Below are 22,603 nucleotides of genomic sequence, written 5' to 3' on the forward strand. Positions count from 1 at the left end.
AAATTACCTTTTTTAATAAAGCAAGGTTTTCATTCGTAAAATTTTTATAGGTACTTCCCTCATTGGATCAAATGGAGGTCTTGTTAAGGCATTCAGAATAACATGCAATCGCCAGGAGGGAAACCTGCGTATCATAGGAGGAGACATAGTTGAGGAAGGAGATTATGTGTAGATGCCTAGTCAGGCTATATCCCTCCAACTCTGGTATGACTGTGGCAATGGCGGCCATCTGTTAACGTAAGGTGGACTTGAGATTTTGGCGTACTCCATCCTGGAGAAAATCTAGAAACTGTATCTTGGAGATGCTTAGAGGGTCATTTTTAGAATCTTTTCCTGCGGTAGAAAGAGCATGTTGAAGGTGGTGTCAACCACGACCCGCAAGTGCTGTATCTTTTGAGATGGAGAGAGATTGCTCTCTGTCGTATTGACTAGAGAGCCAGCACTTGGAGGGCTGTGGCTGTGTGCTGCCTCACCATCTCTAATGTGGTCATACTTGCTAAGATGTAATCTAAATAGGGAAATATGTGTATTCCTTGTCCCCTCAGCAGAGCCACCAATGTGACTGGTATGTTCGAAAATACCCTTGGAGCTGATGTCAGTCCAAAGGGGAGAGTCCTGAACTGGTAGTGGGCTGTCTTGTATGCAAACCAAAGGAAGCTCCAATTTGATGCACGTATGGACACGTGAAGGTTGGCTTCTGTGAGATCTATTGAAGTCAAGAATGAATATGGACATAGGGCTTTCACTATTGAGCGAAGAGTCTCCATCCTGGAGTGCTTCATCTTTATGAGCCTGTTCATATACTTCAGATCCAGGATCGCCCACCAGTCTCCATTTCTCTTGGGCACAGTGAAAAAGAAAGACTAAGCCCCGGAAAACTGCTCTTTTTGAGAAACCTGTTTGATGGCCCTGATCTGGATCAAATGGTCTATTGCAGATATCATGCGAAGATGTTTTTCTCTGTTTGGAGGCTTTGGAGAAAGGATGAATCAGTCTGGTGGGAGACTCCAGAACTCTATTAGGTAGCCCTTATGCACAATTTGTCACACCCATGCATCTGGGTGAGAGAGGTCCCACTGGTAGGTGAAGTGTTAGATCCTCCCTCCCACCCGGATTGTGCCTTGCTTGCCTGTGAATTTGCCAGACTTGTTGCATCCCTGTGAAAACTGGGACAATCTGTTAAATCTGTTTCCCCTCTGGAAGGAGCCCCTTCAGCTGGCCAGGTGTTACGTCTGTTTTCAGGCCTGGGAAGCGCCAGCGTGTGTGAGGTGCGAAAGGGACAAAAGGAGTTGGGTCCCTGTTTTCTCTTCTAATGTATTTGGGCATGGCTTTTCTCTTGTATTGGTTTACACCAGGATTTTGTTCAACTTTTCCCAAAAGAGGCACTCACCCTGGAAGGGGTATGCTAAAAGGAGCGACTTGGAGACATAATCTGCCAGCTATGCTCTAATCCATAGTGCTCTCCTGGAAGAACTGGATGCCACCACTGACCTAGCAGAAAAGGTCATGGAATCCAGGGTGGCATCAGCCGTGAAGGTGACAGCCTTCAGTTCTCTATTAAGTCCTTCTGCTATTCTCACGTTTTCCTGAGGTACCAACTGTATCAGCTTTCTAGTCCATACCATGCTTGCTCTAGCGAAGAGTGCCGCAGTGGCTGATGCCTGGATGGACAGGGCAGAGGCTTCATAAGCCTTCTTAGCAGCAAAGTTGGCTTTTCTATCAATTTGGTCTTTGATGGAGCCCACTCCATCCTCTGAGAATAATCCTGAAGATTGGAGTGCTGCTATAGGAGGGTCCACTAGGAGGACCTGTAGAAGTTCCATAGCGTGAGGCTCCGATGTATATAATTTCTTAGTACTGATAGGGAATTATTTATTGGCCATAGGTTTTCCCATTCAGCCTGTAACAGATCCTCAAAATATTCCAGGAAGGGGACTGCCCTGCTCTGGAATTTGAGTCTAGAGAAGAATTCTTTGGTGTCCCTGTCTTTGGACTTTCTCTTGGTTTCGCTACTTGTTTCCATGTCCTCAAGCAGATCCAGAGCCGTAAGGGCCTTGTTCAGGAGGGTTTGATAGTCCTTCCCAGCAAATAATCTGCACTGCTGATCCTTAGTTTTCTCCCCCTCCTTTTCAGAGGAAAATCCCCCTTCCTCCCTGTCATCCTCTTCGGAGAGGGGATGGTGTTCTGGGCGCTGGTGACTGAGACCAGGAACCTGGGCGATGCCTTTCTGGCTGCCTTTGTTGGCCAGGGCTGACTAGATTCCAAGGTTTTGGACCTTGATTTGTCTATGGCCATGGATGGGGGCCTTGAATGGGTGGGGGAGTTGGCCTGAGAATTTAGAGATCCCCTGAGCGACGGAGCCTGGAGGTAGGCTAGCTCTTGCTTTCCCCCCTTCCTTTTCTCAGGATAGAGAGCCAGCGTGGTGAAGTGGTTACGAGTGGTAGTTTGGAGTTGTGGGTTTGATTCCCCACTTCTCCACATGAGTGGCAGAGGCTAATCTGGAGAACTGGATTTGTTTCCCCGCTCCTATACATGAAGCCAGCTGGGTGACCTTGGGGCTAGTCACACTCTCTCAACCTCATCTACCTCACAGGGTGTCTGTTGTGGGGAGGGGAAGGGAAGGTGATTGTAAGCCGGTTTGATTCTTCCTTATGTGGTAGAGAAAATTGGCATATAAAAGCTCCTGCTCCTCCTCGTCTTCTCCTTGTCTAAGGGCCAGTCTCATCAAAGATATGGCTTCCATGTCCGCTCGTCCACCCACAGCCATGAAATGGGGAAGAGTGACTACATACACTCTCCTCTGTTAATTCCTCAGCTAGTGAGACACTCAGAGTGTGCAGTTCACCCTCGCTGCCACCAGAGGCAAAACGGGCGGAATAGGTGGCTTCCTCCTCATTGTGTGTCTTTTTGGCACCCCTTTTTCCTGCCAGGGCCGATTGCTTTCATTTGGAGGCCCCAGCCTCAGGCTCACTCTCCTCCTCTGCGAATCTGTGACAGCGGTCATCAGAGGAAACATTTTCCCGCCTTTGGGGAGAGGGGAGCCTGGCCACCTGTTCTTTGTCTCCAGATAGGAGCTCATCTCCTGACCATTCCTCTCTGGTTGCCATTGCCTCGTAGCATCAGCGACAGTTTATGAGGGCGAGGGGAAAGTGTGAGGTAAAGTAAGAGATGGAATAAGAGGAAAAAGGAATTAAGATGAAGAAGAAGACTAGTATGAATCAACAGATTATGTTAGAAGGAAGGAGGTAGGATCGTAGCTGTTTTTTGTTCCTTAAATCTTAATAGGCTGCAGAGCTTGTGCTCTAGCTGCTTCTCCCTCTGAGGCAGGAGGAAAACTGAAGATAGGGGGCGGTCCCAGCTGAGGTCTCAGGAAGAGGAAATTAAATCCTGCCTCCCCGACCATGGGAAGGGAACCATCCACTGCTGAAGATGTCCTCTACCTCACAGTGAGAAAATATTATCACAGATGCTTGGTTTTGCAGTTCTCAAAACTGTGAATTTTTGTCTGCAGAGATAACATGCCTCTTCTTCACAGTAAAAATGTTATAAAATAAGCATACGGAGCTCAATGAATAAATTGTTTGGAGTGGAATAGATCTACACAAGGAGCTAAGTGTGAACATGGAGGGGCAAGCAGTGAAAATGAAAGTGAAACTTCTTGAGCAGAATACTCCACAAGTCTTGGGATCTTTGTGTGTGAAGTCCTGGAGGAGAGAAATCTATAATGGCAGCAGGCCATAAAAGAGACCCAGTTTGGGATTATTTTAATGAATTTCCTCTACCTATGGGTAAGGCATGCATGCATGCAAAATGCAAACACTGCAACAAAGAAATACAAGGCCTGGTAGCCTGAATGAAACTGGAGATAGATAATTATGAAATTATTGTGAGGTGAGCTACCTATATACTATATTTCTAATAGTAATACAAAATCAGTAATTTTTATATAACTGTAAAACTAATCTGAAACTTAGAGGAGTTTCACAGACTGTGATTGCAGAAATTCATAGATAATCCTACTCACTTCTCCCTGTTATAATGTGCATAGAGAATAGAACACATAAGACTTGAGGCCTACTCCTAGTTTTTGTCACCAATTCCCAGGGGAAGGATCCACGGAAATATCATTCAAATAGGACGCTGAATCCATGCAACCGTCACCTCTAGATTAGACTACTGTAATTTGCACGATGCAGGGCTGCCCTTAGGGTTGCCCCAGAAGCTTCAACTGGTCCAGAACACAGCAGCACGGGTCCTGATGGGGACCCCTTGGAGAACACATATTCAACCTGTGCTCTGCAAGCTACACTGGCTCTAGATTGAATACCGGTTCAAGTTCAAGGTTTTCGTGCTTACCTTCAAAGCCTTAAACAGTACGGGACCTTTGAATCTGCAGGACCGCCTCTCCTGATATATCGCCCAGAGAGCTTTGCACTCATCAGGAAGCCTGGTGGAACTCTCTGTCTAGTGAAACCCGCACCCTGCGGGACTTAGTTCAATTCTGCAGGGCCTGTAACAAAGATGTTCTGCCAGGCATATGGTTGAGGTAGCAACGGTTCCATCAATAATTTGGCCTCCCCTCTTTCTCCCCCTCGTTTGCTTTAAATTTTTATCTTGGGTCCTCAGCCTACAATCTATGATGGGCTCCTCACTGTCATAATTATAATGTAAATTTTTCGTGGTAGTAGGTATAAGTTCGACAGCCATTTTAATCTGTTGTATAGGTTGTAAATTAATTGTATTTTAAAATTATGTTTTAACATATTGTATGCATATATTGTTGGAAGATGCCCTGAGCCCTTCTTGGGATGGGAAAGGGCAGGGTATAAACTGAATAAAATAAAAATAAACAATAAATCACTCGTCACAGAAGTACTATCAACTCGATTCCCAGGACACATTCACAGGACTTGCTAGATGCCAGGATAACATATTTTAAAATGTGTTTTATATTTCTTATGGCTAAAGTATTTTTAAAATATTGAAAGATTATTAAATGTTAATTAAATCTTATTATGACAGCTCAACTCAATCTGAAGCTGTATTGTTTTAAAAGGCTGACTCTCAGAATTTATGTACCATTGTACCATTTATTTTATTTATTTATTTTGGAATTTATATCCCACTCTATCCCAGCCAAAGCCAGGCTCAGAGCGGCTTGCATCATTAAAACATCATTACATACGCTCATAGACATATAAATATAAATTACATTAAAATCATAATTCCATAGCTCTAAGATCCAGCTGGCACCCAATTCATTGGCACAAAGGTTAGCAGCCAGCCCAGAGGAGAACTGGTCAGGACTCCCAAATTAAATCAAACCCAGATAGAATAGGGGCAGATGGAAGTGAAGCCAACTACTATGAAAACTGTCACTGCCCTCAACCATAGGCCTGGCAGAATATCTCAGTCTTACAGGCCCTGTGGAACTGCACCAGATCCCGCAGAGCCCTGGTCTCACTGGGTAGAGAATTCCACCAGGTTGAGGACAGCCAGATACTTCTCGGGCTGGGGACTACTAGCAGGTTGTTATTTGCTGAGAACAATGCTCTTGGGGGGGGGGGTTTACTGGGAGAGGCGGTATGTGTTCTAATTAGATAACCTTCTTCATAACGGTAATACTCTAAAGAGCCTTGATTTACTTACCGTGAAGGCTCCTGCTCTGAGGTACGGAGGGCGTCTTCAGCTCGGGTTATTTTCCTTTCCTTGCTCGGGAAGCAGGAATCAAAATTACTAGGCCTTCCTGTCTCCCGGGGGAAATGACCCCCTCCTTTCTCAGAGCTCCAGTCATTGAAGAGCAAATCAAAGGTAGACAGAAAAACCTAACTGTAAATAACTGAATTTCCCCTGTAACCAACCGTTGGGGAAACAATTGACAACAAGAGGTAAGGTACACACTCCATTGGACAAGGTAAATCTAACAACAGTACCTTGTTTTATTATTGTTTTTCTTTTTTGTTTTTTTTTACTGCAGGTACCATCTCTAATGAACTGCAAGAGATGTCAATGGAAAAACACAGTCTCCATATCTACCCCAAAACTAGACGGTATGATTATGTAGTGCTTCAAATAATAGTTCACATGAGATAGAAAAGGGATGCCATTTTTTTACACACAAAAAGGAAGTTTGTATCAACAAGACTCAACAGCGGCTGTCCACTAATATACTCCTTACATAAGGGAATACTAAAGTACTTCTGTCCTCCACTTCTTAACCCTGCTATGTATGTTAAAAAGCATTTTACTGCATGTCATTTGAGACTGTAAGCATTTATTGTTCACACACAGTTTAGAGGAGGTCTGAACCTTATCTGAATAAGATAGAAAGAAAAAATCTATAGCGGTGGACTGGGATTGCATCAGTCCACTGCCCAGTGACCCTGAATCACCTCTACGTATAGGCATTAATGCACTGACTGAAGCAGTTCTGTACAGCCTATGCACGTGGATGCCACTGCACAAACTGAAGCTGTATGATTCTTCCCCAGTTCTTTCAAATTAAAGAACCACATTGTTCAAGCCTATGTCCACTAGACTCCATGCTTGGAGGCTTCATGCCAAATCTCCATCAAGCCTCCAGGTACGTGCATTGGATACATGCAATTCTACTACCCCAACATAGTAAATCTGAGCCAGATTATGCCTCTGAATGAACCACTACCCCAACTTGTCACAGTTAAGTATTTCCTCCTTTTCCCCAGTGTACTAATCCTGCACACACTCTATATACACCATGTACGGTAAATTTATGAGCTCAAAATTCATTAAAGACTTATTTTATAGGATCCTCTATCCAAACCATTCATCTTTTCTGGCTCATATGCCTAATGAAACTGGCATACCACTACTGCAGGAGGCACAGTGCCACTCTAACAGATGGCCTTGACTGCAAACATGCCAATGAACCAGTATATGCATCAAGTTTAATAATTAGGATTGGACTACTCTACAAGAAATGCACCCATTCAATTATACACCTTCCCGTGACTTTTAAATAGGTTATGCTCAGTCAACACTAAATTAATTGAACAATTCTAAAAACACCTTGCACAGCAGCTGAGGTAAGTTTGTAGATTAAATTGGAATAGTCTCCTGCACAGAAAACTCAAGAAACAGTATTGTAAGGAAACTACCATCTTTGATCAGTTCTCAGTAAAGGAACCATTTGCAAATCTCAGCAAAGACAATCTGTTTCCCAGCCATATTTCCTAGCAACATGCATCTATTCTACAGACTAAAAAAAAAAAAGACTCCAATAAATTACAAACACGTTTTGTTTGGCAGAAACCTACACTAAAGATGCAAACTGGTGAAGTTGATCATTATTCCTATAAATTTTGCCATCTGTTAAAATGCTCACACGTTCTGCCTACCCATGGGTATATCTTTTTTTCCATATGATGTCTCCAAATTTTGACATTTAGTTAAATATTTCATTAACAATTATACTGCTGCTAATGTGCAGTTTCCAAAGGTAAACCACATTAAAGTTCTTATGGAATGCAGGCATGCAAAATCTGAGCTTCTAAATATGGCAGAACTGGTTTGTTTGAAATGAAGACAGCAATCTGCTAGTTTCAGCAATAGTTGTGAGAACATCAGTGTTGAAGCACATGAAAACAAACTGTCCTGCACTGACAACATTCCATTTTTAACAAGACAAGAAAACTTTATCTAGACATAGAATTTTTCCAGTTTCTTTGATTAAAACACACATTAATATGCAACTTCTATGAATCAAAAACTATCTACAAATTTTGCCAAGTCAAAAACAGCAAAATTTACAAACATTTGTGATAATATTTGAATTTGGCAGGTATCCCCCACAGCAGCACAGCACAGTTACAGCACTCATTCTAGCCAATGCATCTGGGAAGTCAAAACTAGACATTACTACTCCAACCACACAAATCATTCTGAAATTAATTAAAAAAAAAACACACACCACACCACTACAATTAAGTGTTAACCAGCCTGTTAGTGTAAGAATGAGAGGAATCTAGAAGTACCAATTCAAATATATGTGTGTGTGTGTGTGTGTGTGTGTGTGTGTAAAGTGCTGTCAAGTCGCAGCCGACTTATGGAGACCCCTTATGGGGTTTTCATGGCAAGAGACTAACAGAGGTGGTTTGCTAGTGCCTTCCTCTGCATAGCAACCCTGGTATTCCTTGGTGGTCTCCCATCCAAATACTAACCAGGGCTGACCCTGCTTAGCTTCCAAGATCTGACAAGATCGGGCTGTACCATGCTGCCTTCCCCCCTATTCAAATATATACTTGGAATTATATTTGCGCTGTTCATTTGTCTCTGGCTTTTAGGTTTCCCTTACACTAGTTGATATATTGCCCTAACCTGGATAGCCCAGGCTAGCACAACCTCATCAGATCTTGGAAGCGAAGTACGATTGGCTCTAGTTAGTATTTGGATGTGAGACTGTCACGGTCTCTGACATAATTATGGTATTTTGTGTACATGTGCAGAATTAATTCCCTGTAGAGCTTGCAAACTGAGCCACACACTGCAGAGGTTTGTGTAATGAAAAGCCTGTGTAATGCAAATGTCCTTAGAACAGGCTGACAGAATTCTCTCAAGGTCAGCTCTTTCAAGAGCTAACTAACTAACTTACTCTGGTCTTGTCCTTGAAGGGAGAAGAGCAGAGCACCTTTCATTATCTGTCAGGAAGATGTAACTAAAATCACCTTTTCTGACTCAGCTGTCAGCTGAATCTCAAAGGCAGAACAGTTTTGCCCTCCTCAAGGTCTACTGAAGATATCTTAATGTACTGAGAGTGCATTAATAGCTTAAACTTTGCTTTTTGTAACTTAAAGGCATTAAAGATTCCTGCAGTCCTATCAAGGACATGAGTAATATGCTTTCTTGCTTTCTGTAACCTTGCTCAAGGCTATGTGCAATGTAAACAATAATTGTGTTTTATGAGTTATATAGTTAAATATTGTGCTACAAATTTCTAAGTAGTCTCATTTAACGCATATTGTCCTAATGAAGAGAATGGTATAAAAATTAAGTATATAATGTGATCATGAAACTCAGAAATGAGTGTTTATACTTTAAGCAAAATAGACTGAAAGGAAAGGAAGCCCATATATGGTCATGGGGAGCTGAGCAGCTGTAACTATGGCATAACTGCATTGCTCATGATATCTGATAGAGGGAATAAAAGGTATTCCTCTTGATGGATGAAAATGTTGTCTGAAAGTGGGGATAAAAGATTTCCCTTCACTCTTATTGAGTTTGAAACAGTATAAATACAGCCACAGTACAGCCAGAGGATCAGAACCTTCCAAAAGGCTCTCAGAAAAGGCTGAATGGTACCGTATATACTCGCGTATAAGCCGAGTTTTTCAGCCCCAAAAATGGGCTGAAAAAGCCGGCCTCGGCTTATACGCGGGTCAATACGGGGGGAGGGAGGGAAGAGGGAGGAGGGAGGGGGGAAACTTACCGCCGCCGCCGGGCCCGTGCCGCTTCCTGTCGCCGGGAGCGGCCTGGGGCAGCCTCCTGCAGCCGCAGGATGGCTGCCCCGGCCCTTCCCGCCCCCCCGCCGCCATTTTTCCCGGGCGGGAGGGGCCTTGGGCAGCCTCCTGCAGCCGCAGGACGGCTGCCCCGGCCCTTCCCGCCCCCCCCCCCCGCCGCCATTTTTCCCGGGCAGGAGGGGCCTTGGGCAGCCTCCTGCAGCCGCAGGATGGCTGCCCCGGCCCTTCCCGCCCCCCCCCGCCACCATTTTTCCCGGGCGGGAGGGGCCTTGGGCAGCCTCCTGCAGGCGCAGGATGACTGCCCCGGCTCTTCCCGCCCCCCCGCCCCCCCGCCATTTTTCCCGGGCGGGAGGGGCCTTGGGCAGCCTCCTGCAGCCGCAGGATGGCTGCCCCGGCTCTTCCCGCCCCCCCGCCGCCATTTTTTCCGGGCGGGAGGGGCCTTGGGCAGCCTTCTGCAGCCGCAGGAAGGCTGCCCAGGCCCCCCTGGGCCGCGCCACTGACGGACCCTTGCCGCTGGAGAGCCCTGTCAGGTAAGCCTGCGGGGGGGGAGGGGTTATAAGCCGACCCTCAGCTTATACGCGGGTGCCTAATTTTTCCCTATTTTTGGGGAGAAATTAGGCACCTCGGCTTATACGCGGGTCGGCTTATACATGGGTATATACGGTATGTATGGCTTAAATACTTTACTCTAGACTTTGTGAATTAGATACTTTGAACTGAATCAGAATAATTTGACTGTTATATTTTAGAAGTTGGATTTTGAAACTGAATAGTATGTAAGACTTGCTTGCTTTTACTGCATACATTGTAATACATACATTGTATTTTGACAGGAGTTTTTATAGAAGTGTTAAAGACTTGATAATCTATATTTACATATAGAAGTATATCAATAAAAAGACTTGCTTTTTAAAAGTAAGTAAAGTTGTTGAGTCCTGCTTAAGCAATGACTGGCTGAATAAGATACCTTCACTTCTCAGTAAGTGAAACATTCTAAGAGCCTGTCATCTGAACAGCACGACCCGCTTCAAGACCACCATGGAAGTCCAGGGTCACATGCAGCGACAGAGCAACGGCGAACCACTTCTGAATGTCCCTTGCCTTGAGGTTACCATAAGAGGGCTGCAACTTGACAGCAAAAAACAACAATAACAAAAAAACCCAGTTAATATAACTTGTAAATCAAGGTATTCCCTTCATCCTATGTTCCCATACCCTTGATTGCTCCAAAACGTAGGCTGCTGTTGGTAACATATATTTTACAAAAATGAAACTGGAAAAAATAATTTTAAAAATTGTACTAAAATACTAAGCCAATAGTAAACACACAACTAGTACACATGCAAAATAAGAAGTACAGTTAATAATTTAAGTGACAAAGGACAGCAAGTCTGGAAATTCATATGGACCTTACCTTAACTCCATTCTCAAAATTAGGCTGTGTATAATCCATGTAGGAAACTGTGTGAATCTTATGTGCAGCTCTTCACCTATTTCTTGCATTGCATGAAGCATTCACCATTCTGTCATTTTGACATGCATGCTTATTGCTTTCACTGATGAGGAGGAACACTTTTAAAATCGTTCTTCCAACTTTCCTATCATACCACCTCTTCTTCCCCAAAAAGGTTTTATGCTACTTGTAATAGGAACACGCTTTTCAAAGCCTGCTTAAATCATATAACGTATTCTACTAATAATCACTGGGTCTTCTTCTCACTTAACTGGCTGAAGAGTTTTTGTTTGTTTTTTAGAACAGAATGAAACATCTTATCAAATAAAAAAGTGTGATGTATCTTGGCAGAAAAACTGCAGCCTTGAAACGTACTGCATGTAATGGACGGATGAATACAACCAACCATGTCACTTGAAAAATGTATTCTGAGGTAGCTGAACTTTAGCTTTACTCATACTGAAATGCTGCTCAAACAGCCAATAAATGAAAACAAATGAAACACAAAATTACCATCAACCACCACTAGCATAAACTGGAGCAAGCCACCCTATTTGAAAAGTACTACAGAACTGCCAAAACTTGCTCAGGCTTTGTTCAATCTCATGAATGCATGCATAGAATGGGGGCAGCCTTTTCACACTCATGCAGTCTCTTGAAGCTGCCATGATGGAATATGCAGGGACACTATCAAATACACAGAAAGATAGGTCATACCTAGGGTTGCCAACTCTGGCTTGGGAAATGTGTGTGTGTGTGTGTGTGTGTGTAAAGTGCCTTCAAGTCGCAGCCGACTTATGGCGACCCCTTTTGGGGTTTTCATGGCAAGAGACTAACAGAGGTGGTTTGCCAGTACCTTCCTCTGCACACCAACCCTGGTATTCCTTGGTGGTTTCCCATCCAAATACTAACCAGGACTGACCCTGCTTAGCTTCTGAGATCGGACGAGATCAGGCTAGCCTGGGCCATCCAGGTCAGGGCAAGTTAGGAAATACCTGGAGATTTTAGAGGTTTGGGTGGGAGGGATTTGGGTGGGGCAGGACCTCAATGGGGTATAATGCTAGAGAGTCTACCCTCCAAAGCAGCTATTTTCTCCAGGGGAACTGAACTCTGTTGCCTGGAGATCAGTTCTAATCCCAGGAGACTGCCTCGCCCCACCCAAAGGTTGGCAACCCTATTCATCCTCTATTAAAACCAGAAAGTGTGTTGGTTATTACAAGTGTTATAGTCACTTGAGACCGCAGTGTAAACGAAAACATGTAATATGCAATCATGCCATTCCACTTTAATTCATATATAAATTCCACTAAACCCAATTTAATTTGTGACTAATTGAGCAGGACTACAACTGGCTCACCATTTATAACAAGCAAGATCTTTATGGACTGTTACTGGGATCAAGAAATAAAGACATGAGAGGAAAGCAACCTCATAATGAACAGTCAGTTTCTCTTCTTGTAAATATTGTAACTGCTATTTCTTCTGGAGCTTATGTCAATGTGAAATCTTCTGGCAGTAATTCTCTGAATCTCTATCAACTTGCATGAAGCATCTCACAGTCCACTTAAAACAAATTAAAATAAATTACCAACATTCTTTTAGCTATAACAAACTAAACTGAACCATCAGCACCAAAAGACTAAGTATAAGCATTTTTACTTTGACCTACAATATAATACATACTTCTAATTCTTTATCATGACTATTCACAACGTTTAAAAAAAATAAAGTAGCTAACACTGGTAATTTACTGTATAAACCAAACAGACATTTCACAAACAAAAGCTTCACTTGAAGCAGCAACTCTTAGGAAAGTACAAATTGCAATTATAAGTTTTACAAATAGGGACCTGCAAAAGCTTGTTGAGAGGGTGCATTCCTTCCCTCTTTCCCCTTTCTAACAATCCTTCCCCTCTTTCTCCCCCTCACCATATCTGTCAACCTATCTTTCTCTATCTTTTGCCCCAACTTTTTCTCCAACAATCCATCCCACCCTTGCTGCTCTCCCCACCTACTCTGACCCTTGACACTCCACTCACCCACCACCCTCACTGTTGTCCCCACCAACCTCCCACCACTGGCACTTCACTCACTCCACCTTTGCTGCTCTCTCCACTCACTCCCAACTTTGCAGCTCGCCCCCAACCCCTGGCATTCCTCTAACCACCACCTTTTCAGCTCTCCCTATCTACCCCCGCCCCGGCACTCCTCTCACCCCATACCTTTGCTGCTCTCTCCATCTACCTACCAGCAGGACTTCCCAGCTCAGGGTTTTTGTGAGACCCCCAGGAGGGGGAATCCCATCTCCCCGCTACTTTCTTGCAGCGCCTGCTGTGGCTCCGAGGCTGCACTGCTGCTGCCACTGCCACCAGGCCCAGTGTGGCTCCTGGAATATGCCACCTGAGGTAGGTGCATTTGCGCACATGCGCAAAGAACACTCTTTTATTTGGGGGGGGATTTAAAGCCTCCCCCCAATTTTTTAAATGTCAGATTTTTCTGTAAGTTTATCTGTTTAGTGCAAGTGTGGCCCTGATCCACAGATGTAGATATCTGCAGATGGGGGCCATGCTTGGGAAATAGTATATAGATTGGATATAAAAGAGAGGAAACATCAAGATTACTGAAAGTAAGTAACACAACTGCATATTAACAATACTTCCCAATTTACAGAATGTAATGAAATCTTATTTGGTAATTAAATGCCAATTTAAACAAGATTGCCAATACAGATTACAGAACAAATGAATTCTAACACTATACAGAATTGCTTCCCACTTCATAGTTATACATGTTCTTCAACAGAACTCTACCCATGAGATTTGCTGACTCAGGATAATATTTCTGGTACCTTTTAGCCTACACTATTTTTCCACCTCCAAGATGTGCCGTCAAATTGACTAATAACATTGCTCATATCAGTTTGTTACAGATGCAATAAAACCTAGAGATATAAAAGTTCTGGATATTCTAAAACCATGAAGAAAAAAGTAGGTGCCTTCTACTTTTTCAGGGAGAAACAAAAATTGGAGGAAGGGAAATGTAACGTATGCAGTATTTACTTTTTATAAAATGCATACTGTATATTTATGTATAAAATTGTACTGCTTGGTGTATTTATGAAATTTTAAAGCAGTGATATTCACTCAGTAACTCACTGACATGCTGCCTGTGGCTCTTCTGAGCACTGTTCCCCAATATGGCTCCTAAAACATGGGAATGGTAAGTAAGCAAAGCTTGTGGTTGACTGGTGGATCCTACCTTGAAACAGCCATTGCCAAAACAACAGGTAAGCTGTGAGCCTCCCTGAGGTGCATGCCTCATGCCAGGGGTGGAAGTAAATGTGGGTCTTCTGGTTGATGGTAAATGCAAATGTGACTCTCCCCAAGATGCAGAGCCAGTACCACTGTTTTAAAGTATAATTTCAATTCAAACAATAATTATAAACGTACTCAGATAATTCACAGTGGGTAGCCGTGTTAGTCTGTTTACAGTAGTCAAAAAGGGCAAGAGTCCAGTAGCACCTTAAAGACTAACAAAAATATTTTCTGGTAGGGTATGAGCTTTCGTGAGCCACAGCTCATTTCTTCAGATACAGCTAGAATGTGAATCCATCGGTCTTTAAGTAGAGGAACAGTACGTAAATGTGAATAGCAGGCTTGATGGGATTAGGTATGATATGCAGAAGAGTCTGTGATGTCCAGGGGAGAGATGGGTGTGGAGAAATCAGCATTGGTAATGGGCCATGAATGCAAGGTCTTTATTCAGCCCAGGTAAATGCATTGACTTTAGTTTGAATATCAACTGTAATTCAGCAGTTTCTCTTTCCAATCTACCTTTAAAATTCCTTTGTAAGAGAACCGCTACTCTTAAATCTGCAACAGAATGTCCTGGAAGGTTGAAATGTTCACCCACTGGTTTTTGAATATTGTGGTTTCTGATGTCAGACTTATGTCCATTTAATCTTTGTCTAAGAGACTGACCTGTTTGTCCAATGTAGATTGTGGAAGGGCATTGCTGGCATGTGATGGCATAAATCACATTAGAAGATGAGCAGGAATATGAACCTGAGATAGTATGGCTGACATTGGTGGGTCAAGATGGTGTTCCTAGAATCTATATGAGGTGCCAACTTTGCCCTCATATAGATTCTAGGAACACCATCTCTGGACCCACCAATGTCAGCCATACTATCTCAGGTTCATATTCCTGCTCATCTTCTAATGTGATTTATGCCATCACATGCCAGCAATGCCCTTCCACAATCTACATTGGACAAACAGGTCAGTCTCTTAGACAAAGATTAAATGGACATAAGTCTGACATCAGAAACCACAATATTCAAAAACCAGTCAATGCATTTACCTGGGCTGAATAAAGACCTTGCATTCATGGCCCATTACCAATGCTGATTTCTGCACACCCATCTCTCCCCTGGACATCACAGACTCTTCTGCATATCACACCTAATCCCATCAAGCCTGCTATTCACATTTACATACTGTTCCTCTACTTAAAGACTGATGGATTCACATTCTAGCTGTATCTGAAGAAGTGAGCTGTGGCTCACGAAAGCTCATACCCTACCAGAAAATATTTTTGTTAGTCTTTAAGGTGCTACTGGACTCTTGCCCTTTGAAACGTACTCAGAGTTAGAGATGAAACTATCAAACGTAGGTAAGCATCTTCATTTATAAGTTGGAAAGAATAGGAGAAAGTAAGAATTAAAAACAGAAAATAATCAGCACTGTAGCAAAGGAAGCTTTTGATTTAGTGGCATGCATCTAAACATCTGCAGATTTCATAAAACAGGACTTTTCCATCTCCCCTTCCTGGTGCAGCCCACCTGAAATTTTCTTCTTGGGTATCAGCAGACACTTAGGGAAAAAGTGGGACAGGTGAGTTTGTGGAAATTGTTGCCCTATCTTCTGCAAATGGAAATGTAATTTCACTGGAGAACTGAATGTTTGGCTAGATGCCAGTATCATCTGCTCATAAGCCAGTATTATACGAAACAATACAAATACCTACATTAACTGTTTACCGGAGAAACAAAGGATTAACATAAACTTTATCAAATGATCTCTTTCAAACTGCTGCTAGTTCTTGGGGGAGAAGGGGCATAATAGTGTATGTTCCCAAGCTAACACATCACAGCACTTTGCTAGTAGCAAATATGGATGTTGAGCTAAAAGTTAGATCCTTGATCTACTCAGTAATTTATCATTATCACACAGTGTCATTGTAACGGTAGACAAGATTAGCCACAGAAAATTCATAACATGAATGGATCATATCTTCCAAAATATTACAGCCAAAGTTCTTTGTCTGATCAGAATCAGTTCTGAAAAATCAATAACTTCCAGTTCTAAATGTTCATTTTTATCTTAGGTTATTCATAGGTTTTAGAAAACTAAATATTTGAAACAAGCTTCTTGGTTCTTTTCATATGTTTGCTTGTTATACACAATATACAGACCAGATTCTTTAACATATGCAAAACATGGAGGAACCTGAGGCAGACAAGAGGATTTGAGAATACATGTCTACAATATATAGGAATTGTAATTACCCAATAATGTAGATTGACTAACAGTTTATCATATAGTGTAAAAAGTATAGAGTATAAAAGCTACAACCGTCATTTAGAACTTCACCTTAAAAAGCACTTCTGTCATTATTCTAAAATTTAAAAAGTACTTATTTTTTGTCATTCCTCCCCTCCAACATTTTACATTCTTCCTAGTTCTCAGGGCAAAAAATGCCCCCTCCCCGAGTCCACTTTTACTGGGCTTTTCCCAAGACCTTTATAGCTCTACTAGGATCACTCCAGACATTACTTTTACTAGACTCTATCTTTTCCCAGTGTTAATCTTGAGTGGCTCAAGAGCTCTCTACCAGATTTTGCATGTGGGATGAAATTAACAAAGTATTAATGAAGTTCACCAAAATAATTTGTTTTAGCATTGTGTGGATAGTAAAATATAAAGCATAGCCAATGCTTCTCATACCTCTGAGCTACTATAACCAGCAGACCTATGCCCTAGACCCGTGTTGTTGAACCTATGGCACGCGTGCCAAGTCCGGCACGCCGAGCCCTCTCTGTGGGCATGCGAGGGGCAGCGGGGGCTTTGAAGGGAGCGCGGAGCCGTTCAAAGCCCCCCCCCCTCCCTGGACTCCTCGCCGCCCGGCTTTGAAGGGCTCCGCGCTGCAGAGCCCTTCAAAGCTGCCCCCCCTTCCCTGGACTCCCCGCGGCCCCTCCCCCTTGCCAAGCTGGGAGGAAACCTCAGTATTCAGGTTAAATTGCAGTGTTGGCACTTTGTGATAAAAAAGTGGGTTTTGGGTTGCAGTTTGGGCACTCGGTCTCTAAAAGGTTCGCCATCACTGCCCTAGACTGAACCTGGATATTTAAAAAAAATTATAAGTACAGCCAACTGATTCACTCAAGGTATGAAAATGCAGGACTAGAGGTGACAGTATGACACACATCAGGAAAGACCAAAGGCAGCAAGTATCATCAATGTCAGAAAGGCAAAAGAAATTATACCACAGAAACATAATACTGTAGGAGACAACATTCAGAAAGGAAAACCACGTTAGCAGTGAACAATGCAATCCTGAATAGCGCTACACCCTTCTAAGGCCATTGACTCAACTGGATTTTAAAGGGTGTTGTGCTGCTTAGGATTGCACTTGAAATCACTAACCTGGTTTTAAAATGTAGGTTTAAAAGACCATGAACTTCATCACTCTACGAACAGGCCTAAATTTCCACTTTTGTAATATCAGGTATTGACAGATCAATGGCAAAGAACATAAAACACTGATATAAGACACTTAGTGGTAACAGATGGCACACAGTTCAAATTCATCATGTGTAAGCTTGTCCTATTACTGTATGAACACTAAGGAAGATTTGAAGTTCAACTTGAAAAATAATGAAAGCTTGTCATTTTTCCCCTTCTGGTTGTGTTACAAACGATTTTGCAAGAAATACCTTGAAACTTCAAAGCCTTCTTGAACTTCATTAAACTTACATGGAAATTTTTCTCCTGCTTTATTTTTCAAAGGTTAATATTTTCTCTGCTGGTTATTTAACATTTACACAATGTGTAGATCTAACAGTAAATTATGGACTGTCACTACATGTACAAGCAAGCCTTGGAGAATCTTCACACTCATGCACTCTAAGCTAGATAATTAGATATTTCCATGTTTTGTTTGTAGCCTTGGAGAATCTTCACACTCATGCACTCTAAGCTAGATAATTAGATATTTCCATATTTTGTTTGTACCGAGCCCATGTGTGCGCTTACAGTTTGGCTTTTCATTTCATCTATTTTGGATACAGGACCCTGTTTACAAAGCCTACATGGACAAATGATCAAGAGGTTTATTCATCACAAAGTGGCAGTCTTGGGCAGGTAGAAGTAGTATCCCGTTCCTGATTCACATCATTTCTGTTTATTTCTCGAGTATGTCAAATTTTGGGGTCTTTATTATTAACAATATTTCTATAGATCAGTTTGCATACAAATCCTTTAACTTAAAAAAGGGGATGTGGCAATCTTGACCAGTGTTAATAATGGTGTGTGTGTGTGTGCGTCAAGTCGCTTCCGACTCATGGCGACCCTATGAATGAAAGTCCTCCAAAATGTCCTATCTTTGACAGCCCTGCTCAGATCCTGCAAATTGAAGGCTGTGGCTTCCTTTATTGAGTCAATCCATCTCTTGTTGGGTCTTCCTCTTTTCTTGCTGCCCTCAACTTTTCCTTCATGACTGTCTTTTCCAGTGACTCTTGTCGTCTCATGACATGACCAAAATATGACAGCCTCAGTTTAGTCATTTTAGCTTCTAGGGTCAGTTCAGGCTTGATTTGATCTATAACCCACTGATTTGCTTTTTTTAGCAGTCCACGGAATCCGCAACACTCTCCTTCAACACCACATTTCAAAGGAATCTATTTTCTTCCTATCAGCTTTCTTCACTGTCCAGCTTTCACACCCATACATAGTAATAGGGAATACGATGGCATGAATTAATCTAGTCTTGGTGGCCAGTGACACATCCTTACACTTCAAAATCTTTTCTAGCTCCTTCATGGCTGCCCTTCCGAGTCTCAATCTCCTTCTGATTTCTTGGCTGCAGTCTCCCTTTTGGTTGATGGTGGAGCCAAGGAATAGAAAGTCTTGAACAATTTCAATTTCCTCATTGCCAACCTTAAACTTTAAGGTTAATAATGTTATTATAGTTATTATGAAATAGAGACAATTGCTTTACTGCAATTTAGTTTACACATATTCCAACACAGGCCTTTGAATCTCGTTGTGACCCCCCCCCACCCGCAAACTGAAATCACATTCCAGTCACAAATCTGCGAGTTGCTATGAGATTTTAGTCAAATAGAAATACTGCAGAAACTCTGGAAACAAACTGCAGCAACAGATTAATACAATGCACATCACATGTTGAAACTAGCAATGACAGAGGGATTCGTATTCCTATGAATGTCCACCTACTCACATATACATAAGGGAATGGATGGGGGGGGGTTTCTTTTTTGAGAGAGAGACAGACAGACAGAGAGGAAGGTGAATTGAAACCCTGCCCACCACCTCACCTAGCTCTGCTCTATTGCTTCCAGCAATTGCCTTCTAGTCCAGCTCACATCTGGTATCAACCAATGCTGTGTTTTTGTTTTTAAAAAGCAGGACTGCCACCCACCCTTTGCCTCAGATCAGAATAGGTGGACAAGTGTACAAATATACAAGGATCCACTCCCCCATGACCATGTCTATTTTTGGCCACTTCTTTTAACATAGACACACTAGATGGAACAGAGATTGCTGCATATGGAATCCAGGGACCAACTCAGCTGGGACCACTCTCTTTCTTTAAGGGTAACAATATTATCAAAGTTTCACATAGGACAACTTTAGAGATGGGATTATTTGCAGCACACTTGCTTAATATAAATACATAATACTCATAAGCACCACATTAGTACAGTTTTCTAAGGCATTTATAAGTTCATGACTGAACTCTATAACGACCATACATTTTGTTCTCTCATGCCATCCATGCAATTTATACAAAATATACTTGATTCAATCATTTACATTGCATATTACCTACAAAAACTGTTCCAAATTAATTCTGAATGATCTAACAATACAGATATCCAAGCACACACATAGAACATGGAAAAAATTATTAGGCAATAACCGGGATAATTATGTCATTCAGTTTTATAAACACTTGAATAAGTCATCTTTCCAAGAAAATTACTAAAAGGAATGAACCATTGAAAAGTATAGACAATGCTGCAACATTACAAACTTACATGGCCCCAAGATTTTGTTCTATTCAGCTAAATAAAAAAAAAAATCACTGGTATACTCTACAGAGAAACGCTACAGTTCATTGTTGCTAAAATAAAACACATTTAAGAACTGTACAGTTCCTCACCCCAGACTTTGTGGGAAGAAAGCTTCCCCTTATTCAAATGTCCTGAAATAAGCAAGTCTGGGGAAAGGAACAGAAAAGGCATGTCACCATCCATGTGCCTATTATAATCCCCTCCTCAGAAAAGGCAATGATAATGGAATGAAGTGCTCAGGCAGGCAGGAACAATAACAAATTCCCCACACACCCCCCCCCAAAAAACAAAGAATGCAAACAACGGTTTGTCTAATCTCTGCATGGTGGCCAAGCCAGAAGAAAGTTCGCAGTTAAAAAAAACTACCCTCACACACTCAACCACCATCACCACCAGTAAATCCTGCCAGTCTCTTGTGTGTGATCGTACAGAGCCGTCAAGTCACAGCTGACTTATGGCGACCATGCAGGGTTTTCCAGGCAAGAGACGTGCAGAGGTGGGTTGGCCGTTGCCTCCCTCTACTTATTCCAATTCCTCGGAGGCTCTAACAGGGCGAGCCTGTGCAATGTTTACTTGAAAGTAAGTCGCAGTAACTTCGGCGGCACTTACTCCCTAATAAGCACGTTCAGGATTACAGCCGGAAGAAAGCCAACTGAAAGGAGGGACCATGACAAAAGTTTCTCCCCTCGTTTACTCCCAAGGAGCACTTCAGCCTTTGTGTAGCGGTTCTTCCCTTTCCGAGATGTCCCACAACCCCCCCCCCAAATCCTTTTTTTTAAAGGGCTCGCTAACTAAGTGAGTGATCTCAAAGGATAACCAACCCCAGATCCAAAATTCCTCTCAGATTGATAGGAAAGACCCATACACATCACTTTCCCTCTTATTTAAATGTAAGGCACCACTCTACAAATAATTCACAGTGGGTAGCCGTGTTAGTCTGTCTGCAGTAGTAGAAAAGGGCAAGAGTCCAGTAGCACCTTAAAGACTAACAAAAATATTTTCTGGCAGGGTATGAGCTTTCATGAGCCACAGCTCACTTCTTCACATACAGCTAGAATGTGAATCCATCTGTCTTTAAGCAGAGGAGAGTGAATTCAGACAAGCATTAGTATGTAAATGTTAACAGTATGTAAATGTGAATAGCAGGCTTGATGGGATTAGGTGTGGTATGCAGAAGAGATGTCCAGGGGAGAGATGGGTGTGGAGAAATCAGCATTGGTAATGAGCCATGAATGCAAGGTACACACCTAATCCCATCACGCCTGCTATTCACATTTACATACTAATGCTTGTCTGAATTCACTCTCCTCTGCTTAAAGACAGATGGATTCACTTTCTAGCTGTATCTGAAGAAGTGAGCTGTGGCTCACGAAAGCTCATACCCTGCCAGAAAATATTTTTGTTAAGTCTTTCAGGTGCTACTGGACTCTTGCCCTTTTCTACTACTCCACAAATAAGTTAACTGGAAAACGTTTCATAGGACTCGGGGGGCGGGGGGATCGAAAGTTCAACTGGTGTTTCTGGCCTCTGGAGAGAAGGCAGCGGCTGCACTTCCCGAAAACGCATGGGAGGTTTTGCCTTGGATTTGCCGCTCTCTATATGCACATTTCCCCCAGCCAAATTCTCAAAACTCAACAATAAGCCCCCAGGCAGAGTTTTGAGAATTCAGATGGGGGGGAAGTATGCATCTAGAGGGTGGCAAATCCAAGGCAAAAACCCCTTGTGCGTTTTCGCCCTCTGTGGAAGAGGAAGAAGGTCCCGTCTTGCAGGAAGCTCTGCCTCGGGGGGGGGGGTCAACCGGCGTCGCGCGCGCGCTCACAAACACCCCCTCCCTCTTCGCCGCTCCTGACTTACTTTTTGGTGTCGCTGCTGAAGAGACCGAATCCCGCCGGGGTGGAGGGGGCTGTGGTGGGCGCTGCCTCCTGGCCTACCTCAGGCTGAGCGTCCCCGACCTGCTCGTTGTAACCGACGTTGTTGGTCGACATATCGCCTACTTTCGCGTTCCCCCGTCGTCGTCGTCGCCGCCGCCGTTCGCCTGCCTGAAGCGTCAGCCTCCCGCGGCTCTCTCACAATCCGGCTCTTTTCCCGGAAGAAGGCGGCCAACGGCCAACGGCGGCGAGAAGGCTGGTCACGTGACGGCGCGGCTGGGAGGGGTGGGGCAGAGGCGCCCCCCCAACCAACTTTCCGCTCCCCGCGTTCCAGCGCCGCCGTTGCCAGGGAAACGCCAGGGCACCTCCCCGCTTTCCTCCGCCCCACGCAGTCCAAATGTCTCGGCCCGCG

The 22,603-nt window shown here is 43.1% G+C and overlaps 1 protein-coding gene across 1 annotated transcript in view; it reads right to left on the reverse strand.

The window, feature by feature from the left end:
• Window positions 1-22,308, reverse strand: part of AP3B1 (adaptor related protein complex 3 subunit beta 1) — a 201,387-nt gene extending 179,079 nt beyond the window's left edge. The window contains exon 1 of the mRNA XM_056848189.1: window positions 22,178-22,308. Coding sequence (XP_056704167.1) covers window positions 22,178-22,308 — 131 coding nt within the window. The remainder of the gene's footprint in view (window positions 1-22,177) is intronic.
• Between the last annotated feature and the right edge of the window lie 295 nt (window positions 22,309-22,603).

The sequence above is a fragment of the Euleptes europaea genome, chromosome 4, assembly GCF_029931775.1.
Source record: "Euleptes europaea isolate rEulEur1 chromosome 4, rEulEur1.hap1, whole genome shotgun sequence".
In the NCBI taxonomy this organism is placed as follows: Eukaryota; Metazoa; Chordata; class Lepidosauria; order Squamata; family Sphaerodactylidae; genus Euleptes; species Euleptes europaea.